The 18,593-nt window shown below is 39.4% G+C and overlaps 1 protein-coding gene across 2 annotated transcripts in view; it reads right to left on the reverse strand.

The window, feature by feature from the left end:
- BBS9 (Bardet-Biedl syndrome 9) overlaps positions 1–18,593 on the reverse strand; it is a 310,665-nt gene that overhangs the window by 145,365 nt on the left and 146,707 nt on the right. For both annotated transcript variants that reach the window (XM_054726330.1, XM_008147385.3), the window contains exons 18-19: positions 11,837–12,009; positions 9,105–9,257 (exon numbers count right to left, since the gene is read on the reverse strand). In XM_054726330.1, coding sequence (XP_054582305.1) covers positions 9,105–9,257; positions 11,837–12,009 — 326 coding nt within the window. The remainder of the gene's footprint in view (positions 1–9,104; positions 9,258–11,836; positions 12,010–18,593) is intronic.

Genomic DNA, 18,593 nt, shown 5'->3' on the forward strand with positions numbered 1-18,593 from the left:
AAGGAAAAGGCACGGGTGTACTCCTGAGAGGGAGAGCGTACTTTTTTTTTTTTTTTTAAATAACTGAACACATGGTTATGTAAGGGAAGGCTCCTGGTAGTCCCCTAACCATATAAGAGTACCTCCCACTGCTCACTATTCACATCCAGTGAATGAAACCCGTTGGGCCAATGATAGTCTTATCATAAACAAGAATTTAACCTTTGCACTCGGATGTCGAGTATGACTCGACACGGTTAGCATCGGTAGCAGCTCTTTTTATACTCTTTGAATGTATCAATAATTGGAAATATAAAAAAAATCCAAATAAATAAGTTTGTATGAAAAGAAACTCCAGTTTTTTATTCTACTGCCACGCTTTATAAAATCTGGGGTATTTAAAAAATTAAATCCCGAGTAGAATAAAGGAATCGAGAAAAAAGCAAGCGAGTGTAAAGGGTTAAAAGAACTAAAGGAAATTAAAAATCAAGAAAAGAGGCATTACAAGAAACAATATAAATTGTGAGTTGACAACTATCTGTAGCAAGAACTGCAATGTCCACTAAGGTAACCACTGGCCACATGTGGGTATTTAGCACTTGAAATGTGTTGCAAGTATAAAATAAACCATGTTTTCAAGTCTTACTATGAAAAAATATAAATATATCAATAATTTTTATTGGATTACAAGTTGAAATTGTAACATTAATTTCACTTGTTTTATTTTACTTTTTTAATGTGGCTACTACAAAACTAAAAATTAGAGAGAAACCAAGATGACGGCATAGGTAAACACCTAAACTGCTGCCTCGCACAACAATTTCAAAACTACAACTAAAAGACAAAACGGACATCATCCAGAACCACAGGAAGGCTGGCTGAATGGAAATTCTACAACTAGAAGGAAAGAGAAAAGCACACTGAGACTCAGAGGAGCTGTGGAAGGCAGAGACATGGAGGTGCATGCTCGGAGAGGGCTGGCAACTGAGTATGTGGCTGGCTTTCTCAATTGGGAGGGAAACAAAAGCTCCTGACAGATCTGAACTCCAGTTCCGGGTGAGACTCTGGGGACTCAGACTCATTTGGGGAGAAAGTGGACTGTCTGGCAGCGGGTGAAACTCGAGGGCGGCTTTCGCTCAGAGGTGCTTGCAACGATTACCACGGGACACTGAGACCCAAGGTCCTCTTAGGGCAGAGCTGACGGGAAGCCAAGACTGTCTGCTCAACCCTGAGACTCCGCCCCATCCAAGCTGAGCACAGAGGCTTTTGCAAGTCTTGTCTCATAAGGGTGTCTCCAGCACAGAAGTTCTCCCAGCGTAGACACAGCTGATCCTCGCAGCCAATTGGCCTGGAGGTCAAATCCTTCCAGTGATACCAACAACAATCAAGGCTTAACTACGACAAGACTGTGCACACAGCCCACAAAGGGGTGCACCAAGAGTGTCCACCTCAGGTAACTGGGGAGGCTGAGCCACTGGGCCCTATAGGACACCTAGCACACAAAGCCACTCTATCAACTCAGGGAAGCAGCCAAAATGCAGAGACAAAGAAACAGGTCACAAATGAAAGAAATGGAGGAAAGCAAATGACTGGATATAGAGTTCAAAACCATGGTTATAAGGTTTTTCAAGAATTTTCTAGACAAGGCCGATAAATTTAGCGAGACCCTAGAGGATATGAAAAAGGACCAACTAGAAATTAAGCATACACTGACTGAAATAAAAAAAAAATAACATACAGAGATCCAACAGCAGACTAGAGGAACGCAAGAATCAAGTCAAAGATTTGAAATACAAAGAAACAAAAAACACCCAACCGGAAAAGAAAAAAGAAAAAAGAATCCAAAAATATGAAGATAGCGTAAGGAGCCTCTGGGACAACTTCAAGCGTACCAACATCAGAATTATGGGGGTGCCAGAAGAAGAGAGAGAGCAAGATACTGAAAACCTATTTGAAGAAATAATGACAGAAAACTTCCCCTACCTGGTGAAAGTAACAGACTTACAAGTCCAGGAAGCGCACAGAACCCCAAACAAAAGGAATCCAAAGAGGATCACACCAAGACACATCATAATTAAAATGCCAAGAGCAAAAGACAAAGAGAGAATATTAAAAGCAGCAAGAGAAAAGAAGTTAGTTACCTACAAGGGAGCACCCATACGATTGTCAGCTGATTTCTCAACAGAAACTATGCAGGCCATATGGGAGTGGCAAGAAATATTTAAAGTGATGAATAGCAAGAACCTACAACCAAGATTACTCTACCCAGCAAAGCTATCATTCAGAATTGAAGGGCAGATAAAGAGCTTCACAGATAAGAAAAAGCTAAAGGAGTTCATCACCGCCAAACCAGTATTATATGAAATGCTGAAAGGTATTCTTTAAGAAGAGGAAGAAGAAGGAAAAGGTAAAGATAAAAATTATGAACAACAAATACATATCTAACAACAAGTGAATCTAAAAATCAAGTGAATAAAAAATCTGATGAATAGAATAAACTGGTGAATATAATAGAATCATGGGCATAGAAAGGGAGTGGACTGACAATTCTCAGAGGGAAAGGGGTGTGGGGGGGTGAGGGAAGAGACTGGACAAAAATCGTACACTTATGGATGAGGACAGTGGGGGGGGGGGGTAAGGGCAGAGGGGGGAGTGGGAACCGGGTGGAGGGGAGCTATGGGAGGGAAAAAAGAGGAACAATTGTAATAATCTGAAAAATAAAGATTTATTTTTTAAAAAAAGAAAACTAAAAATTATATATATGGCTCACACTTGGAGCACTTACTTCTACTGGGCTAGACCAGTGGTCAGCAAACTCATTAGTCAACAGAGCCAAATAGCAACAGTACAACGATTGAAATTTCTTTTGAGAGCCAAATTTTTTAAACTTAAACTTCTTCTAACGCCACTTCTTCAAAATAGACTCACCCAGGCCATGGTATTTTGTGGAAGAGCCACACTCAAGGGGCCAAAGAGCCACATGTGGCTCGTGAGCTGCAGTTTGCCGACCACGGGGCTAGACCCATATAGCCACACACACTGATATACACTGAATACATCAGTGATGTACTAGTACTTGTAACATACACACTTTGGAGATAATATTCTAGGTTGCACTCTAACCTGGATGAAGAAAAATTTACAAAATTTTGAAAGAGCTTTGTATACTTCTCTCATTTGCCTAAAGGGACTAGTGAAGTTAGGGTCAACAAGACAACGCCCACTCTATTCCTATATTCATTCAAGTAAAAAGTTCAGGTATCTAATTGCTCTCTTTTGTGTGTTTTTTTGTTTTGTTTTTTTCTTTTTTAAAAAAATATTTTATTGATTTTTTACAGAGAGGAAGAGAGGGATAGAGAGTTAGAAACATCAATGAGAGAGAAACATCGATCAGCTGCCTCCTGCACACCCCCCACTGGGGATGTGCCCGCAACCAAGGTACATGCCCTTGACTGGAATCAAACCTGGGACCCTTCAGTCCAAAGGCCAATGCTCTATCCACTGAGCCAAACCAGTCAGGGCTAATTGCTCTCTTTTGAATAAACTAACTCATATCCTATATAATAAAGATGTAATATGCAAATGGTCGTTACACCGTGAAGCGTAACCCGATCGCATAACCGGATCACGGATCAGCAGGAGGGTGGGTCAGCGAGCTACAAGCAGGCGACAGAGAGCTATAGGAGGGGACAGGGCAGCAAGCTATAAAGGGAGCCTGGGGGACGGGGGGCTGTGGGAGCTACAGGTGGGCGGGGCAGTGGGCAGAGAGCTACTGGAGGGCGGCAGCGAGCTACTGGCGAGCTACTGGCGCACAGATTCGTGCGCAGGGCTACTAGTATGGAATAATAACCCAAAATTCCACACATTTGGAAACAAGAGAAATTAGCTTCTAAGATATACATAAGAGTGAGGAAATATTTCCCTCCAAAAATACCAATGAAAACCAAGAGTTGAGGACCATATCCCATTTTTCTTTTTCTTTTCTTTTTTTAAATATATTTTTATTGATTTCAGAGAGGGAAAGATAGAAACATCAATGATGAGAATCATTGATTGGCTGCCTCCTGCACGCCCCCTACTGAGAATCAAGCCTGCACCCCAGGCCTGGGCCCTGACAGGAAATTGAACTCTTACCACCTGGTTCATAGGTCGACATTCAACCACTGAGCCACACCAGCTGGGCTATATCCCATTTTTCAAAAAGTTATTATTTCTTTTAACTGTAGTAAAACCCAAAGACTATAAAATTTACCATCTTAACTATTTTTCAAGTGTATAGTTCAGTAGTATTAAGTATATTCACAAATTGTGAAAAAAAAATATTTTCATGCTTATCAAATTATGATCATAATATTAAAGGAGATGGTTTAAGAATATAAAGTCATCTAAAACAAATGTATACCATTTTCAATTTTTTTATTTCTTCCAAATCTTTGCACATCTACCTATTATAGATACATCCATTTCATTATTTATTTACTACATATTAACCTGCTTTTTTCAATTACTACAAATGTTTTCTATTATTCCAGTTTTTTAAATAATGACATGAAATGATATCATTTCAAATAGTAGAACTACAATAACTTAATCATTTTCCAACTAGAATAGCTGGTTTCTAATTTCTTGCCAAGGTGATTAATACTATAAATAAACAACTTTGTGAACTATTTTCTAAGAGTAGAAATAAGGGGTAAAGACATACAAACTTCCTTGTTTTTTCTTAACCATCCTTCTTTTTCTTTTGCCATCCCATCCTTTTGTTAACTTACCTCTTCCCTTCGTCCCAAACATGTGACTGAAATTCCTGTGCCCCCTTCGGACCTGTTTATTCTCTCCTTCCAAGAAAGATTTCTTTTTAGCTCGTAAGTGGGTATAAGAAAAACAAATGCAGCCCCATCACCACATCCCAGAGCCTTCCTTCTCAGTCTATTAGCAGAGTGTTTTCCTTGCCCTGGCAAAGAGGAATGCGGGCTCTGAAGGGTTTCATCACATATTCCTTTGTGTTATCAGCCAAAATCATGCTCATTTGAAAAGTCATAGACCCAAAAGCTCTCAGACTTCTGTGTGACTGCAAATGACTTTTATATATCAATTCCATACAAATAAACAGAGTGGAAGGAAGTTTTAAGCACAGAAAAAAGTAACAAATAGCAAAACCAAACCACAGGATCTCTGTTTAAAATTAGGCCTAATACAGCCCCTGTTTTCCACAAGAGAGAAATCAGCCAAGTGCTTTTCTAGAACATTAATGACTATCAGTCATTACATCACACATATGTCATCTGACACAATTAAACGTTCAGATTAGTAAACATTTTCCCTCTGCTACAACAGAGGGCCAGTGTTCACATGGGGAGGAGAAATCTCGGGACACACAAGAGCATCACAGCACAAGCCACGCCGGAGGGTAAGTCTAAGTTCCCCCTCATTCAGTTCAACCCATCAGTCCTGCTTTGACTAACAAATGTACGTGAAAATTTTATAACGTGAAGAGAACTTATTTTCCAAAGCTTTTCTGCCAAATGCAATAAGCATTAGCACGGGACGGCAAAGAAAACTGAACTTCAGTAAAAGTCAACACATTAACAAAGTTGCCTCTTCCCGATACCCCAGTTTCAGACATAATATATACTTTGGGGAACACTCCAGATTTTGTTACCTGTCCAATAGGGTAATCACAATGAATGCTGGGTGGATGATCATAAATATATGCCATGCATATGCACAAAGAGTTTGCATGAACCTTCTTTTTCTTTAATCCTACTGTAGTTTTGCTAAAGAAAACCTAGGATGTCTATGTTCCACCTGGAAATGATTAAAATAAAAATGCCACATGAGTTAGTAAAGTAGGGACTTTGGAATCTGTGATATTGGGCAAGTTGCTTAACCCTGCTCAGAGCCTCAAGTTCTTCATCCATAAAATGGAAGCAATAATGCCACCCTCACAAAATGATTGTATTAAATAAAGTAATAAATAAAACTGACCTAAGACTCAACAGATACTCAATACATATGAATTTCTCTTCTCTTCCCTTACTTCAGGGGTGGGGAACCTTTTGTCTGCCAAGGGCCATTTGGATATTTATAACATCATTTAAGGGCCATACAAAATTATTAACTTAAAAATGAGCCTGATATGTTTGTCAAACATTCAATTAACTCACCCCTAACGCCTTGGCAGGGCCAGATGGACATTTCCCACCCCTGCCTTACTTCCTTTCTTAGGTTCTTCAAAACCATATTCAGATGGTTGACAAGGCAGTAATTCTAATTATACAAATGATGAAAGTTAGGTGTCTCGCTACTAAAAAAAAAGAAATTCTCGACATGCTTACTTTCATTTAACATTATACCTCTAAACCTAGAAAGTGAAAGGTCTTTCAAAAAGGAAGCCTTTTTCCCAAAAATTTTAGAATAAATTCTTGAAATTGTGGTGAGCAACTGAAAAATCCTCACTCAAGGAGGCCAGGCCCTTCCTGTGTCAGAATCCCAAGATACTTTCCCCAGAGCAAGAGCCCTGGTCCTTCTGCTCAGCGCTGGTGGCCAGGGAGAGCTGCCTGGCAGGGGCCCCCATGAGAGCGAGGTGGAGCAGGCTGACTAAGACAGGCATGCTAGAAAGAGTAGAACAATAATGTGGGCGTGTGGGTTTCGGTCACTGTCCAATCAAAGTCACGGGCTGTAGGAAATGCCTTACAGTTAAAAGCAGGAGAAAAGTGCTTGACTGACCCCCTTATGCACCTAAACTCATAACTATTGATGGGGGATTTTTACACCAGTGACCACCTATTGGAAGTCTAAAGAGAGGCTGCAATCCACAACATGCCTAGAGACAACTAATGCAGACCAGTGCTCCTAAGTGCGTTAACCCTGTCATCCAGGGTCACTTAGCCAGGATGCCTTTCCCAGAAGGAAGCCAGAGCTGTCCAGAGGAGCTCTCACGGATGCCCACTGCAGCTCTTTTTCTTCATTTTGGGGAAATGTGCAGGTGGTCTGGAGGCAGTGGTAACAAAGCCATTCTGTCTTAAAACTGTTCTGTCTTTGAACTCTGTCGTGTATTGGAACTCTCCGTCGTCTTGTTCTATTTATCACAAATGAGTATCCTGACCGCCACGGCCACCTCCATTACTGGGGTGTCCAGAGCAACATGGAAATATGGGGCCTCTTGTCAATTTGTATTAGGGGTTTCAAGATGGTCACCACAGAGCATGAGGCCAAACATGGGTCCCGTGAGTCCACCCAGGACAGGGCTGAGGGGAGGATGTGCAAGAAGACTGGACAGCGAGTCCATCTCCAAACAACTGGCCGGACTGAGCATGTCAGTGAGTATCCAGGCAGCCTCATTAGCCTGCACACAACACAAATACTCTGCTTGCTTTAAGCATCTCTTGACAAAATGAATCTTAAAGTCCATAGACTACAACTGATTATAAATGAACTAGGGACCCGTTGCAGGAATATTCCTGCAAGACTTCCGGCGGGCTTCCCTTCCGCCACCGCCACCTCTCTCGCCCCCCCACCTCTCCCGCTGCAGCGGGCGGGGTGGGGCGGGATGGGCGGGGCACCCCGCCCGTCCCACCTGCCCCACCACGCCCGCAGCCACCGCCGCCACCTCTGCAGCCACGCACGCCGGCGCCGCTGTGCGCCCCGCCCCACACGCCCAACCCACCGCGCCCACAGCCGCCGCTGCCTCCGTGGCCGCGTATGCCACCCCACCCACCTGACCTGCTGTGCCCGCTGCCACTGCCTCCTCGGCCGCATGCACCGCCGCTGCGCACGCGCCACCAGCGCTTTCCCTCCAGCAGCCACCTTGCTTTCCACTTTCCCTCCCTCTTCCTTCTATGCTGTCCTCAGTCTTCACTCCACCCTCCCTCTGCATATGCAAATTAACCTCCATCTTTGTTGGGTTAATTTGCATACTCGCTCTGATTGGCTGTGGGCGTAGCAAAGGTACGGTCAATTAGCATTTTTCTCTTTTATTAGTGTAGATAAGATTCTAATTACAACAAAAGGTTCTCTCATTCAAAAGTACAGAAAACCTAAGTTCAAGGGTTAGGGAATGTGATTATATTTCTGAAAAGTTGATAAAGAATCAAGATGGAGAATTTAGCCTTATGTATAATCTTATAATTTTTCATTGGGAAATTATGTTCATGATTCAACTATGTCATTAAAAATTTACTGTAAAGAATTAAAATAGAGAACAATATCTAGTAATAATGTGAATATTTATGATAAAATTGAGTTGTGAATTACATTAAAACTAAGCCACATTTTCTTATAGTATTCATATTTTTCTTTGGAAAACTTGTTCATTCTCTTTTTTTCATCTAAAATGAATGGAGGATTAAAAATACAGATTCAAGTGAAAACCCCTGGTTTTGATCATCTTTTCTGTAACAGTACATATCATGGAAAAACCCAACCCCGAGGCTAAGCAGAAAACATAAAAACCCAGCACTTTAAGTGTATAAAGACAAGGAAGTCTTGCTCTCTGGAAAAGATGGAAAGCACTAAATCAAGCATCCTCATCAAATGCCTTTAAGCAGCCCCCTGCCACTGTGTCCACAAAAAGACCCAGCCTCATTAAAGACGAGACTCAGCCAACCTGCAGGCCGTGTGTGGTAAGCATGGCTGGAGGCCGGAGAAGGAGAGAGACAAGTCCACAAAGAGATCCCCAGGAGGAGGAGGGGAAAAGAAAACAATGAAAAATAAACCAAACGAAAAGTGCACGGAAGAGAGAAGTGTGGACCAGAGACCCATCAGGCCGAGGAGGAGCCACATAACGGCTCCTGCATGGGAGGCACTCGTGTCTGTCTTTGGAGAGCCAGGTGCCCCGCACTCTCACGCACACTGTGGAGCAGAATCCCTGTCACAGCACGGGGAGTACTCACCCCGTCGTATGGAGAAAAGCCCAGGGTACTTCCCTGAGTGCCCTTCGGCTGCTACAGACTTCTCAAATAACCGTGAGGATTTCAAGCAGCAAATGTATTGTCAGTACAGTTACTGAGGGTTACGTAGTAGCTATTTTTCTTTCCTCTAGGGAAGCTAACTCTGAAAAAACACACCTGATTTTCAAAATCAACAGGACGTGGGAGAGGAACTACCACTGGCATTGTACTTGCCTGCTTGTAGGTGCCGTCCAGCAGGGTGTCCAGGTGTTGGAGCGGGGCAGGAGTTTTGTCTTTGAACCTTGTTAACAGCCGGCGTTGGATGGCCCGAAACTGCACAGCTCTTTCAGAGAGGAGTTCTTCCAACTTCTCACCATTGAGCCGCAGCTACAATGAAGAGTTTCTTAAATTCAGGTTAAATGTGTATAACAAAACATATTTAAAGTAATAATACAGAAAATTCCAATAAAAGTCTGAAAGAGTAATGAAGAAATAAAAACATATCGTAGAGTTAAGAATTAAAATAGTGATATTTGGTACATGAATACATAGATAATACAGTTGAGTAGGTTAAATAAAAATTTAGTAAAGATGCCTAGTATGCCTGGGGAAAAATAGATTATTTAATCAATGTCTTGAGAAAATTAATTAAACATGGGGAAAAAGAATAAGAAAGTCTCCCCCAGTATTTACAGCAAAATTAATTGCAGAGGAATTAAAAGTTTAGACACAATGAAAGTACCAGAAAAATTAGAATTTTTACATAATCTCAGCATGAGAAAGACCCTTATGAGTATAGTCAAAATCCAAAAGCCACACACACAATCACACACACACGTGATAAAGTACTGACAAAATTAATTCTATATGATTTACAAAAAGAAAAACATTATGAGTAAAGTGACAAGACAAAAAGCAAACTGCAAAAAGAGCAATAACCACACAGACTGAAAGCCATGCCCCTAAACTAATATCCAGAAAGCATCTACAAACCAATGAAAAGGACCACACCCAACACAAATCATTAAGAAAAAGAGCAACAACCCAATAAAAGAAATGAGCAATATTTACAGAAAAGTTAATACAAATAAGCTCTCAAACATACAGCCTTTGACCTACCAATCCCACTTCAAGGATCTTATGGGTATGCCTGCAAAAACTAATGTAGACATAAGAATAGTCATTATAGAATAGTTTGTTATTGCACTAAGATGTTATTAAAAATCAAAATACTCATCAATAGGGGAACAGGTTAAATGAATAAAGAAGACTACTTTGCAGGACTACTGGGTACTGATATGCAAGGCTCTCCAAAGATATACTAAATAAAACAAAGAAAATAAAAAATACAGAACAGTATGTACAATATACTAGCATTCATGTATTTTTTAAAAACAAATGTACTTTTTGATATAGTTGTGATGGCATGAAATAGTTCTAGAAAGACGCGCCAGAAACCAGATACCAAAACCAGATACCGAAGAGGAGACTGGAGGATGAGAATCAGAAATTACTCGTTCCACTGTTAACTCTTTCCATAAGTTTTAAATTTAATATTATTAAGATACAAGAAAGCTAGTCAAAGTCATAGAGGAGAAGAAACTCTCTATGAAATTAGATCATGTGAACTACTAATTCAACCTTATAAAACAGTCATAACTAGCTCTGAAAGAAATATATCCAAAATATTCAGAAATCAAGCATAGCTAACATTTCTGATATCAAAACAAACTTCCTTATCTTTTCATTATATGTACTTTCCAATACATGATATAAAAATCTTGGAATTTTATTAGCTTCTTTTAATACCAATGTTAGAAACAATAAGGAATTAACTAAATACAAGAATATTCTCTTGAAGGGGGAAAAAGCTTCCTTTACCAAAAGTTGTGATAAATTTCTTAAACTAAAATGTTTTAAAAGTAATATTTCATCAATAATTATGTCAATAAATCAGCATATAAAAAGGGAAACTCTAATAAAGTTCAACTGTATTTGATAATGACATTATTTGTAATTGGATTGTATGCACTGAATTTTTCCCTTTATGTTCACACTGTATTAAACAAAGTTATTATAGCTTGAAGTCAATGCTGCTTTTAGTATGTTGAAAGGGACTGAAATTAGGTAGACTATTCATGTGACTCTCTCTCTCTTACACTCTTTCTCTCTCTCTCTCTCTCTCTCTCACACTCACACTCTCACACACACACACACACACACACACACACACACACCATAGTTTATACACAGAAATGCAAAATCCTAATGAGTCCTTAAAAAGTAGTCACTCTATCTTCCTTGAATGATGTTCAAAATTCTTTTGAAATTCCCCTTTGTAATTGCCTAGAAAGTCTATCTATAGACCAATAAATAAGTAGAGCCTGGTGAATTTTTTTAACACATGGGACTTTTAAAACAATGACATATTCAGGCAACAAAGTTACTGTCAGATCTCATTTATTTAGACATTTAGTCATTTAGCATTTTACTAAGTGTCCATGGTGCCAGATACTGGCAAATATTTTATGTGGTTACCCTCATTCAGATGCAGAAGTTCTGGTGTGCTTGTTAAGAAAGAAAAGGAAAAATCACTTTGCTTTACAATCACACCTCATTTACGGCGTGCTAGAGTTAGTTAGCCTAATGGCTGCCGATAAGCTCCAATCGTTTCAACACTGGGTTATTGGGGTCAAAGGTTAAGTCCTCATGTGGAAGAATTAAATCAGCTCTGTTCTGGGGCAAGACCACATGCTTAGCTCCAGGCAGCCACTCTTAATTGTCTGCAACTGATCACAAACCGGGCAAAGGGGCAGGAACAGATTCACAAAAACTACCGTCCATAAAAGAAGAACAGGTTGGAGCATCTGGCTAATAGTGTGTATCGGACAATTCTCCCCTCTGCAGCATCTCTTTCTTTAATGTGCTGAAAAACTATAAATGATGTTTGTTCTAATCATACACACCTCAAAATGATGATCGATCAACGCAAAATATTCTTGAAGGGGCATGGATCCGGAAAAAGAACATGCGAAATCTTTGCTTCCCTGCTTTTCAAAATATTCCTGAAGGCGGATAATAAGCTCATTTGTTATGAGCCAAAGATCTTCAAATTGTTCACTCTGAATGCGATATCGCTCTAGGAGAGGGAAAAATAATTAATAAAAATGCTTATTACTAGCTGGAAATACATGAATTGTCACTAACTCTGATAATGAATACCAAAACAAAAAAAAAAAGCACAAAGATTTCTTTGATGGAATATAGAAACAACTTCTACTGGCTTGATAAAAATATTTCCAGTGCATTATTGAGGTTTTCTGCATCAGCCACTTAACATTTTCAAATTTAATGCCAAAGGTATGTGGTCACAATGCCAAGCTATAGAGTATGGTCTTTTTTACGTTACAGTACAATAAGAAAAAAAAAAAAAAAAAACACTTAAATTTGAGTCCTTCTAAAGAACAAACAACACTTTACTTTAAAGGTAGGAAAACAGCCATTGTAAAAATACAATCTGGTATCATTTCAGTAAACTTCCATATCACGAACCAATTCAGGCAAGGGGTGTCCATTAAAGGCAAAAGTCCGTTACACTAGCATAATAAAGTAGGTTTTCTGAATGTGTATGTTAAAAAATTGACAAATTAATTCGTTTACATGTTTTTCCTTATGTAGACACATTTGTAAAATTAAAAGTTTAGTTTCACAGAAAAGTTTGCTGTGTGTATCACAGTAATTTTAAATTTATATGAATAGGTGTAGTCAATGAATGCATTCACCAGTCGCCGAGAGGAAAGGAATGCACACGCTGGGGTGAGGGCTAGCGCGCATGAAACATCGCCTGCTCACGTTAAAACTGCTGCAGCCCTGGGAGGTTTGGCTCAGTGGACAGAGCACTGGCCCGCAGACTGAAGGGTTGCAGGTTCAGTTCCAGTCAAGGGCACATACCTTGGTTGCAGGCTTGATCCCCGGGAGGCAACCAATCGATGTGTCTCTCTCACATCGATGTTTCTCTCTCTCTGTCTCCTCCTCCTCCCTTCCACTCTCTCTTAAAATCAATCAGGTGAGGATTAACAAAACAAAACAAAACGCTGCAGAAAGTCACACCAAGTGACAACAGAACCAGCTACCATGATGGATGCAGTGTGATCACATGCTAATCATTCCTGGGCATTGTTTACAAGCAGTACTCTTGGATCTAACTATGTAGGCTATAGTTGTAGATATGTAATATCCATTTATGTCGATGAAATTACTACAGCGTTCTTTCTAACATATGGCCTATTCACTAAAATTCATTAAAAATACCAGTGAATTAGTAACCAAAAAAATAACCTGTTAATTTAAGTATAAGTAAATCTTGGTTAAAAGCGTTTTTAAATTAGCGGAGTGTTAATTTTCACGCATGACATACAGACTAGAATCCAAAGTCTGTTAAATCGAGGTCCACAAAATCAAGGGTTTACTGTATCCATAAAAATGCAATTTATCTTGGAATTATAAAATTTATATCAATCACAATTAGATGTTGAAAAATACTGGTCAAGACCTGGCTGGTAGCTCAATTGGCTGGGACATCGTCCTGTACACCAAAAGTTGAGGGTTCAGTTCTGGTCAGGGCACATACCTAGGTTACAGGTTCAATTCCAAATCGGGACTCTTTTCGAAGGTAATTGATTGGTGTTTTTCTCTCACATTAATGTTTTTCTCTTTCTATCTCTTTCTTTCCCATTTCTACTCTCTCTAAAAATCAATAAAAACATGTCCTCTGATGAGGGTTAAAATATATATATATCAAAAAGTTAAAACTATCTGATATAAAAAATGTGGAGTGAAACAAGCAAAAAATCTAAAGCTCAATAAAAAATTCAAATATAAATAAATGTCTAGACACCCCGCAGCTACTTGAAATAGACTGAATGTTTATATCCCCCAAAAATGCATATGGTAAACCCTAATGCCCAATGTGATGGTATTTGGAGGTAGGGTCTTTGGGGTGATTAGGTCATGAAAGAGATGAGTGCCCTTATAAAAAAAGACCCCAGAGAACTCTCTTGCCCCTTTGCTAGATGAGGACACAGCACAAAGACAGACACCTATGAACCTGAAGCAGCCTCTCACCTGGCACCAGCTGTACCAGAGCCTTGATCTTGGACTTCCCAGCCTCCAGAACTGCGAGAAGCAAATTTCTATTGTACAAAAGCCACCCAGTCTCTGGCATTTTGTTATAGCAGCCCAACTGAACTAAGACAGCACACTACTATGACCAAGTATAATGCATGAATGTCACCAATAATAGAATTGTAAAAATAATAAACATTTAAATAGATGTAATATTTTCTGTAACACTTTGGGCTTTAATTATATTCTTATTTTCATCAATACATGAGGGGGGGGAGAAAACTAGTTTTTTTTCAATAAAGAAATTATACTTGAGATTCAGAAATATAAAAACAATTATTTTAGTTGATTTTTTTTCAGATTACCAAAAATCAACAAGAATTAATGAGTCAAAGGTTTATAAGGCATTATTTTGATGATTAAGCATTTTCTCAGTTTTTGTGTTTCAAAATAGTTAACATTGCCCTGGAAACTTTCCAGAGTCTGCATTTCATGGAAAGGAGAAATAAAAATCTATTTATAATATAACATGAAGGAAGAAAGTTGTATTTTAAAATACACCCTTACAATACTAGTAATTAAAATAGCTGCCAAAATTAACATTCGATTTATTTATTTATTTATTTTAGTCCTTTTTCCTTTGCATCTTGTAATAGCAGCTCAGTGGAAATAACCATTCCAGCTTCCAAATGAATAAATTTAGATGACTGGAGTGCAGTCAATTGCCATTCCACTCTACTACAAATGGAGAAAATAATGGATTTAACTAAGCAGGGCACAAAAATGCATCACGTCAGTGTCTATTCATGTCAGAACATCTGAAGTTCATCAATATAAATAATGTTTGTATTCATGTCATAAACAAAGCATCAGCATAATTTATACTATTTGGAAATTTTTAAATGCGAGATGGAAAGGCAGATGAAGGCTTTTGGAGCCAAGAAGTTTGAGAAAATAATATAAACAATTTCAGTAGATATTAGTATAATATTCTAAATATACAGCCTCTTCGATATTAGTGGAAACTGTAGATGATTTCTCTAAATTTACTTTTCAAAAGGCTTTTTCCAAGCTTGATTTATATAATTTGGCCATTGTCCCTTGATAATATAGCTAAGAAGTTCTAAGATAAATATAAAACAGTAATATATTGATGACTCACTGCATACATTAAAGTGCATACAGTGGCATGGGGTGGGTTTCCGGTGACTTTGGATTTGGTCATTACACTTATCTCTACATTTTTTTACTTCATTGAAAAACTACCACAAAGCCATTACTATAGAAAATTCCCAGCACAGAAGAAAATTCCCTGATTTCTAAAACCCCATGCTCTATCCAGCATCTGAGGATACCTTTTCCTCTTTGTAGAGTGCCCTCCACCTAATAATCTCCTATTCGTCCTTCAAGATCTTTTACAAATAAAATCTCATGGAACCTCACTCCTTTCGGCTGCAATTGCACCTAAAGTGGGCTTCTATCAGCATACCAAGCTCGAGTATTGGTTCTCTATCTGTCTCTCCCATGTCCAGGAACGCCACAAGAGCCACCACAGTGTTTATATCTAACACTAGAGGCCCGGTGCACGAAATTCATGCACAGGGGGAGGGGGTGTCCCTCAGCTCAGCCTACACCCTCTCCAATCTGGGACATCCCTCTCACAATCCAGGACTGCTAGCTCCCAACCGCTCACCTGCCTGCCTGCCTGATTGCCCCTAAATGCTTCTGCCTGCCAACCTGATCACCCCCTAACCACTCCCCTGCCAGCCTGATCGATGCCTAACTGCCCTGCCCTGCCGGCCTGGTCGCTCCTAACTGTCCTCTCCTGCAGGCCTTGTCCCTCCCAACTGCCCTCCCCTGCCGGCCCGGTCACCCCCAACTGCTCTCCCCTGAAGGACTGGTTCCCCCCAATTGCCCTCTCCTGCAGGCCTGGGTCCCCCCCCCCCCCCCGAACTGTCCTCCCCTGCAGGCCTGGTCTTCCCCAACTGCCCTCCCTTGCAGGTCTGGTCCCTCCCAACTGCCCTCCCCTGCTGGCCATCTTGTGGTGGCCAACTTGTGTCCACACGGGTGCGGCCATCTTTGACCACATGGGGGCGGCCATCTTGTGTGTTGGAGTGACAGTCAGTTTGCATATTACTCTTTTATTAGATAGGATGTCTGCTGAATGCAAAATGAACAGAGGCAAGAGCAAGCCTCTCACATGCTTTCCTCTGAAGATATTTTGGTTAATATGTTTCAAGATTACATATGCTGTGGAATATAAAACAGAAAGCAACAAACAAACAAAACAAACAAACTCATAGGCATTGACAAAAAAGGATGGTGGTTACCAGAGGAAAAGGGGAGTAAGGGGAGAGTAATGAGGGGAAAGGGGACAAAAGGATAGTGACAGAAAGAGACTATACTTTGTGTGGTGGGTCCACAATGCAATATACAGATGATGTATTATCGAAAGTGGGTTTACAGTTGTGAGTTTATTATTTTATTAATATTTATTCATTATTGTATTATTTTCTATATACTTCCATAAACTTAATTTTGCCTACCCCTGTAATGTATTAATCAATGTCACCACAATAAATTTAATTTCAATAAATAAATAAATTGTTTTTTTTTAAAGATTACAGATGCTTTCTTTTGGCAGATTAAAAAGAAAATTTTTCTCAAGGCCCAACCCTTATTCACATACATGACTACAATGTTTTCATTATACCTGAAGCCAAATAATCAAGAGACAAGCAAAGGACTTTTAAACTTGATCTTATTCAATTCAATCCCTTATTCTAGCATGTTCAAATCTTTCAGGATAATCTTTCGTTGTATTACTTATCTTTTCTTTTCCCAAAGGCCTACACGAGGCTAAATAAATTTGCTACTTGCAATTGCTTAACCCTGCTTGTGACACTAAAAATATGTATTTACTCAGCATTCACTGTTAATGACCAGTTTAGTTGGGTACAGAAATCTAAGTTGAAAATCATTTCCCTTAAATCTTGTAAAAAATTCTTCCATTGTGTTCTAACACCCAAGACAATCTTCTTAATTCATGTTCTTTGAGTAGCTTGCTTTTTCTTTTTTAATCTTTGAGGATATGCTTCTAATCTTTAGTGCTCCAAGATTTCAAAAACTGTGTTTACATGTGTTTCTTTTTCTGATTCACTGTGCTAACATCAAACAGGCTCTTTCAATATACACAACTGTGACATCTCATTTCCTTGAAATCCTTGTCTCCATTGTTCTCTCCATCTTCACAAGCCACTCTCCGAAAGGTGTGACTTACATCCAATCACTCCTGTCACAGTAAAATTATAAAAGCTTGTCCTTCAATCCCCCTGGACACCCCCAAAGCCTGCCACCCAGGCCCTGTATCCCATCGCCTCTCTCCTTCTCAAAGATTTCATTGCTTTGTGATCCCTTTCTCTTTCCTGATCATCAGCCTCTCCCACTTAACTCGATCATTTCCATTACTATTCAAACATGTTCTACTATTGCAAATTTAAAAACAAAATAAAACCCACACTCCTTCCAACTACATCTCACTTCTGAATTACTACTGAGTTTGGTTGTCCAGTTCTTTCTAAACACTTGCAACACTAGATCCTCTACATTTATCCTTGGATTAAGCTGTAGCTTAGACTGCACCGATTTGAGCTCAGATAGAATTATATCTAGTAAATTGAGTTTTATCAATATTTTTAAAGCTCTGTGAAATTTGCTATTCATAAATTATAAAGATAAGCTATAGAAACATAATTTTTAAATATATATTTTTTATTGATTTTAGAGAGGAAAGGAGAGGGAGAGAGAGATAGATAGAAACATCAATGATGACAATCATTGATCGGTTGCCTCCTGCACACCCTCCACTAGGGATTGAGCCTGCAACCTGGGCATGTGCCCTGACTGGGAATCGAACCATAACCTTCTGGTTCATAAGTCGAAGCTCAACCACTGAGCCACACCAGCTGGGCTAGAGACATTATTAAAAAAGTGAGTTGTCTTTGTGATATTTAGAAGAGAAATTACATCCTGGATTCAGAATCACAAAAAAGAAAAATGCCAGACACACATTGGGTACAAATTACCTCATTCCTTTCTTGGGGATGGATATTCTGGTAAGAGCAGTAGGGAGCACCAACATCTACCTCAACCCCAGAAAACTGTACTTACTTCATATCTATCTCCCTTCATCACCAAGGGCACTTCCTAGGTAGAATTCTGTGTGTCACTGAAGTAAAAAAAACCACCAGGGAATTGTAATGGCTACTCTTCACGTTCCAGTTGACACAGTTCATTTGGTTCCTTATTTAAAAGGCCTTGTCCTATCCCATGATTCAGCCTGTCTGCCTGCACTATGGCACAGTCAGATATATGTGACTAAATCAGCTATATAACTGAATATTTGGTGATATTTACAGAATGGTAATCATGCACTACAGCAATGCTCTAAAAGTCACTTTATCTAAAAAATAATAAACATAATGCATTAGGACATAAATATCCCCATTTTTCACATGGAATAACTTGTTGCCTTTTTTAAATGATCTCAATTGCTGACTCATCATACAGCATCATAAACTGAAGTCAAACAGATTTGTA

The sequence above is a fragment of the Eptesicus fuscus genome, chromosome 14 (genome assembly GCF_027574615.1).
Source record: "Eptesicus fuscus isolate TK198812 chromosome 14, DD_ASM_mEF_20220401, whole genome shotgun sequence".
NCBI classification, from domain to species: Eukaryota; Metazoa; Chordata; class Mammalia; order Chiroptera; family Vespertilionidae; genus Eptesicus; species Eptesicus fuscus.